This window comes from Theobroma umbraticum, unplaced genomic scaffold (genome assembly GCF_002168275.2).
Source record: "Theobroma umbraticum cultivar Fairchild unplaced genomic scaffold, ASM216827v3 scaffold_55.0, whole genome shotgun sequence".
Classification (NCBI taxonomy): Eukaryota; Viridiplantae; Streptophyta; class Magnoliopsida; order Malvales; family Malvaceae; genus Theobroma; species Theobroma umbraticum.
Window position 1 is genome coordinate 3,134,171 of NW_018397270.1, and position 7,422 is coordinate 3,141,592.

The 7,422-nt window shown below is 29.0% G+C and overlaps 1 protein-coding gene across 1 annotated transcript in view; it reads left to right on the top strand.

Moving 5' to 3' along the window:
* The first annotated feature begins 6,914 nt into the window (after positions 1-6,914).
* Positions 6,915-7,422, top strand: part of LOC110426406 (putative disease resistance RPP13-like protein 1) — a 708-nt gene continuing 200 nt past the window's right edge. Inside the window, exon 1 of the mRNA XM_089785287.1 lies at positions 6,915-7,409. Within this exon, the coding sequence (XP_089641413.1) occupies positions 6,915-7,409 (495 nt within the window). The remainder of the gene's footprint in view (positions 7,410-7,422) is intronic.

Sequence of the window (7,422 nt, forward strand, 5' to 3'; positions counted from 1 at the left end):
GTAGTTTGGATTTGTTTCTCTTGCCTTTAATGACACAACATCTATTTTTCCTGTGTCCATATTTATTTTCACTTCTCTCTACATGCAATTTGAAATCATAGCAACATTGTCCCATTGTATAGTTTTTATAATTGGATAAGTACTTCTTAAAGAAATCGACAGAAAGTCTAACTATTAACTGTTTCTTGGTCAAAGTTCATCTCACAGAAAATGCTTGACATAGATTCATCTTCGTGGCCTCCAGACAAATGAAAGGGCTAAAAGAAAATTAAGGAATGAAGAGTTTGGTTAATTGTCCAAAAGTTTTGCTGTCATCTATAGTGCAGTGCAGAAAGGTATGTTCTTTCTGTCATGGAGCATATTTGGTTTAACATCTATCCATTGGAACTTGCAGATTGTATGTTTTATGATTTGATTGGTTTCCTGCCTCACTTTTTAAAATTTTTCAAATTATAGCGTCTACAAATCCTATCCTCTGCTAGTTTTTGTTAGATGATGTTGCAGTACTACAATGAATGCCTTGAATCAACCTTCAGTATTTGAAAACAATTATGACGAAGAACTCTTTAAAGCTTTTATTACGTGATGAAAATCTTCCTTCTATGTTTCTTGGTTATGGTGTACACAATTAGGATATGCTTGGAAATGTTCCTTATAGAGTCCTCATTATAACAAACCCAATGTACAATGCTTTAGCTAAGATTTTTTTTCCACTATCATCTACCTATTTCTTCTTGTGTTTTCTGTAACAAGGAATCTGATTTCTTCAATCTGATATTTCAGTTTAGTGTAGGTCAAAGACAGAGCATGTGGGTAACTGGGCATTGCATCTTGAGCCGGCTTTAAATGTGATTGAAGACACCATGTAGTTGTTGCTTCAGTTGGTTCTATCTCAATATCCCTCATACTTTTGCAGGTGAAAATGACCACTATATACTTCATAACTTCATAGGCTTTTACTCTTTTTGAGTTATTATTTGTATCTCATCCTTGCTCAAACTGAATGCATTCATTTCAGTATATTTTTCTACTGAAACTTCAACCTGATAATTTGGCCTTGCCTGACAGGATAATCAAACTCAAGTTTTGAGCCCCTCTTTAAACGAACGACTTGGAAGTTCTCCGAACAGCACCTCCTTTCTTCAAATGGGACTGTCGTAGTTGGAAAGTGCCAAATATATCATTGGTGCATAAGGACATTATATTGAAAGGCTAACAAGGTTTCCCAAATCTGTTGTAATTGGTTGATGCAAGTATGCCGATCAAAGATATGGAAGTGCTATGCTCAAAGAGAGAGTGCTGAGAATTTTATGATACTGGGAGTTATTTCGGCACCCATTGTTATATGCAATACGTTCATGATTGGTCAAATTCACATTTCCTGCCTCTGGCATTTTCTCCATACAAAAGTTTGAAGATGAAGAAGGCTTTGTGTCTAGAAAAATAGGCACCATTGCTTCATTGTCTTTATTTGGCACAAGACTTTCCACTGCCATGCCAACAAAACTTCAGGGAAATGCATTATTGCCAGGTGCCAACCGTTTCTGTTGAAGTTAAGGCTCTAGTGATGAACTCTCTTGGCGTCAAGGTGGCTTTTACGAAGATGTCAAAGTACTGAAGACAGCATGAGATACTCTCTGCGTAGCCATATCCCATGCCAGACATACCGATATGGCTTTCTGACGCCTTTTTATCTACTTTAGCTAAACTTGTTCCTGGTTTTATGTTAAGTATGTTACCTAAACTAACAGCAAATTATGTCATTCTCTTTGTATAAAGAACTTTTGTTCAATGACAATCTATAAGCCTTTGGTCAATTCACATTTTCTGCTACAAGTGTCATGGGATCAAACAAGAGATTGCATATGATTTTGGTTATTATATTTTTTATACTTTATTTAAAAGTTATTTAATCAATATTAATAAGATTTATATAATTTATAAATCTATAAGAATTTCAACGCATCGGATGACTTATAAAAATACCCATATTTATTTAGTACATTTAAATAAATTGTAATTTTTAAATTTTTTATTATGAATATTAATAAGATTTATCACAGTAGTAAATATATAAGAATACTAATTTGTACCAAATTACTTTATTATAATTCTTTTTATTATAGATATCAACAAGATTTGTCCAATTTGTAAACGAAAATTTTAATCACATTGAATGGCATTCATTAAAATTATTTTTCTTAATGCTAATAATATTTAATAATTTATATATTAATATTCTAAAATTTCAATTATATATGATTGAAAACTTAATTGTCGTTTGTATGTAAATGTTATTTTAGTTTTATTTTCTTTATTTATAGAGAATTAACTTTATATTTTAGAAATATTTTTATCATGTATATAATCCTTATTAAAAAAAATTAAAACAGAAGTATCCAAGTGCAATGCACGTGATAATAAATATTAGTAAGTATAAGTTGCTCCCAGCTCATCTAATTGGGTGCCATGCTTGGCTGGTGTGGCTTGTTAATAAATATTAACAAGAATGCGATGTTATTGCAAAAGAACAAGGAGACATTGATGTCATTAACATTGTTTTGTGATAAGTTTGAGATTAATATTGGTATGATCGTTGGATCAATAAAATCACAAGGAAACAAACCTTAACCATCATTGATGGAGTTTATGTGATTCCCATTGTTGGTATGAGAGGAATTTTCAAGATAACCCTTACTAAGTTTGTCTGGGGTGATAATAACGTAACGATAATTTTAATCTAATTTATTAGGTACATTTATTATTAAACTGCAGGCATGTCAAAATTATTATATATATTTATAAAAACATTTTAAATTACATAATAAAAAATAATTATTTCTTATTTTACAAGTCATGGTGTATATCTAACTAATAAATTAACTAATATATATATGTATACTAATAAATTAACTAATAAAGATTTGATGGTTAGGGAGTTGCATAGTGTTGATGGAAACTAGGTGGTTGAAGGGAAAATGGATGAGAAGGAGACCATCTTAATTTAAATGAACAATCAGTCATAGCCTCCACAGACAGTTCTTATATGGTGAGATTGGTTCTTCTTTGCACGTTTTATAAGGTGATGGTTGAATGTTAGAAATTTAGCTTTTTAGTGATGACTTCTTGTAATATCTTCTAGTTTTACTAGAAAAGGTTTTTGTAATCTTATTATTTTAAGTAGGGGACGTGATTTTTTCCCAGATCAAGGAATTTTTTACATAAAATTTGATGTTTTACTTTCATGGATTGTTGATTATTTAAAAGAATGCCTCTACGGAATTCCAAACAAAAACAATAGTTAGTAAATAAATCGACTAAAGCCAAGTTGATAATAGTGACGCCATGAGGATAAAAAAAATTAGAAATAGCATTGACTGAACATATTGTACCAAAATTTTTGAAGTCAACATAACATTATATATTGCAAAATGACTTAAAAAAATGGGAAAAACAACTACTATTATATTCAATCCACATTAAAGTAGGTACATTTTGTTTTGAGTTTGGTTCAAATTATATTAGGATGAAATTTCCTTTCTGCTTTCATCATTGTATTCATATTATATAGTGGAACAATAACTTTTTATTTGCGTAGGTATACTGATGTCTAGTGGTTGACATTCAATACCTAATAGCTGTCTTACCATTATTCCTACCTAACCATTCCTATATTATATGGTTCTAAAAGTTTAAGCAGCTGTTCAATCACGAAATATTGACACCTTCAACAGATTAATTTGGGAGGATCCCAATGAATACATTTTAGGGTGCATTATCAAACCAATGATTAATAACATTTAATTTAATTTACAAATAAATGCTTTCAAGTAGTAAATTTTTTGTAAATATTATAGGTTGCTCAAAATTTCATTGTAATTTGCACTTGAACATTTGATTCCATCAGAATAATAAAACTTTAGATAATGGACATTCACATAAGGTTATAATAAAAAATAAAAATTTAAATTAGGGATAAATAATTACCCAATAATTTCCTTTAATAAGAAATTTGGTATTAATAATTGGAAATAGAAAATCAATTAGTCATATTTTATATGAAATTCAATGTTAACACACAAAAAGATAAATTTTGGTCAATATTTTAATTTAGAAAAGAAATTATTAATGAAGATAAAATAATTAATTTAATAGATTGATAGGATATATATATATATATATATCATTTAACTAACATCGAAGCATTTTGTAAAAAGGTTAAGAGTTTCAAAATGGAAAATTTTGATTGTTTATTCTTATTCACTTCAAAGCTATACAAGGCTTATATATAAGTTATGTCGATAAGCATTCTGTTGATATATACAAATTTTGTTGATAAAACATATTTCAAATAGAAAGAAGCTAAAGTTTAACACGAAATTATCTAACTTATCTAGATTATGTCACTTATCGAAGACAATGACTTATCTAGATTATTTAAAAGGTTTCCTGATAGAAGCATAATCTTTAATACATTTGACTCATTGATCAATGTATGATTTCTTTTTTTAAAGAGTAAGATTTGAATCATCTTTCTTAAATATAAAAAATATACATATTGTTTAATTTATTTTTTCAGACGTGGGGAAGGGGGATTCATTGTTTAATTTTTGAAGTTTTTACTTTCAATATATATTAAATATCTATAATATATATAAAAGTACGGATGTTGGAAAATTTTTTAATTAACAAAACATAGTTATATTTGTTTATTATATTTATGAATTTTGATTTTAAATATTTTTATAGTTGATATTAAAAAGGTTGATCTAATTTGTAAATATATAAAACTTCTAATTTTATAGAACGATCAGTTATGAACATAGTTATATTCATTCATTATATTTTTAAATTATCATTTTAAATATTTTTATTAATAATATTAATACGACGTATGAAATTTGTAAATGTATAAAAAGTTAAAATTGCATTGAATGACTTTATTAAAAGTTTTTTTTTTGTTAGTAATTGACCACTGATTTTTCTGTTGGAGTTGAGTACTTTTCCAAATACAAATGTAGGGAAACCTGAAATTTTTGCAAAAAAAAAAAGAAAGAACAAGAACAAGATTTATCCCATTTGTAAATAAGAATTTTAATTACATTAAATGATTTTCATTAAAACATTTCTTAATTCCAATACTATTGAATAATTTATAGATTAATAATACAAAATTTCAATTATATAACACTGAAAAATTATAGACAATTAACTTTATATTTCAAAAATATTTATATCTTATAAATAGATATTTATTATTTCAAAATAAATAAAAAACAAATATTCATATACAATATAACGAGAATAACTATGAATAAGTATCAGTATATTATTATTATTATTATTATTATTATTATTGTTATTGTTATTGTTACAAAAAATGATGCAGTAGGGTTGTTTCACGAATTTTCAATTCCTAATTCATTGTTTACTTCAATTATTAACTGATCGTTTAAGTTATGAATTTTTTTTTTAATAATTAGGAGAGGGGAGATTCGAACGTAAGAGGATAATACACCAACGAATGAACCAAATACTCGAATGTTTAAGTTATGAAAATTATTTAAGTTTTAGACTTATATAAGAAAAAGTAATTTTATTTCTCCTCTAATAAATTGGAGTATTTAAATTTAAGATTTGAACCTGACAGTTTTCAATTATTGTTTTAAATTTCAACAATGGGTTGTTCTGTATTGTTTGATACCAAAATATTTTTGTTTTATGTCAATTAATCAGGCAATGATATTAGGTAGATCAAGATCTGATCTAATTTCTCTTACAATAATATTATCATTTTTTAAACATCTTTCCTTGGGGGAAGAACAATGAATCCAAGGTAGCCATCCCCATTAACAAGATTTTATAGATTTCTATAAAATTGCTGCAAGCTTTACCATATCAACATTATCATCCATATTGACAAAACTTAACAAAATTTTTCCTGAACTTCCCCTGGTTCAAGATGCAAGTGACAAGTTTCGTCTAATTCTGTTACTTTATCTTCAAAAATCAACAAATTAAAAGTATAATAGCAAAATTTAATGAAATCGAACGATATTGATAAAATTCAACATTAACTCTTTAATATTGATGAAAAATTGGTCTTAATCCCCTAGAAATTTCATAGCTTAACAGTTTTTTCCCCCAATTCTGACTATCTGAGTCTTACTTACAAAATTGAGAGTCACTTTTGAATGTTGCTGATACAAATTCATGACTAAAGAGAATTTCATCTATGGGGATTCATATCTCCTATCAATTTTCATACAAAATTTTTAAGAATATTTTTGCTCTACATTTCCCATAGCAATGGATAGTCCCTCGTGCTTATCATTAAGCAAGCCACAACCATCCCCATCACTCTCTCACCTTTCTAGCCATTCAAATCTCAATCTATGCAAGCCACAAGGCCTAGGTATATAAATCCAGAATCCCAGAACAGGTTAAATATACTTGATTAATATTTGGTTACATAATAATAATATGTCGTAAAAATTCATGTGACTTTTGTTAAAGAATGCAACTTTTACCATCTCTTTGTCTGCCATTATCACCTGCTCCTGTCCTTGGCCGATTTATTTTATTCCTATCAAAGGATAACAAAAATAAACTACATCTCTCTTTCTTACTATAACACGTTACTTTAAATTATAATATATGGCGAGCCATCACATGCATGCACATGTCTCTTTCGCTAAACCCTAGGGAACCTCATTTTTCAAAGTTTTCATTGGTTTTATGCACATGTCTCTTGACCACTAAACTTAAATTCAGAAATAAATTTTGAAATTTTTTTAATTCCCTCTGATTGAAGAACCCCAATAACCACACAAATTTCTTCTACTTCAACATCCTACTCTTGGATTTTTCTCTCTACCTCAAATCTCATAATTCCTTTCTCAAGCATATTGATCATGGCTTTCATTGCAGACGCTGCTCTCTCTGCTTTCTTTGACTCGTTGTTTGCAAAGTTTTCCTCTTCCAACTTCAACTTTGTCACTGAGAAGCAGGTTCGCAAGGAGATTATGACCTGGGAAACTAAATTGCGGGATATCCATGCCGTTCTTGCTGATGCAGAGGAGAAGAAAATGGAGAACCAGACTGTCAAGAATTGGCTGGCGGACCTCCAAGACTTGGCTTATGACGTGGATGACATCTTGGACGAGTTTGCCACTCAAGCTTTGGGGCGTAAGTTGATGAAAGCACATCAGGCCAGCACTAGTAAGGCACAAAAATTTCTTAATAGTTTACATCCAAGTTCAATCATGTTTAACTATAAGATGATGTCCAAGATCAAAGACATTACAGGAAGATTGGATGATTTAGCAACAAGAAAGATTAACCTGCGACTAGAGAATTACGTTGGAGGCCCCATTACAATACCAAAAAGCAAGCCAAGCACTTCTCTGGTGAATGAAGCTC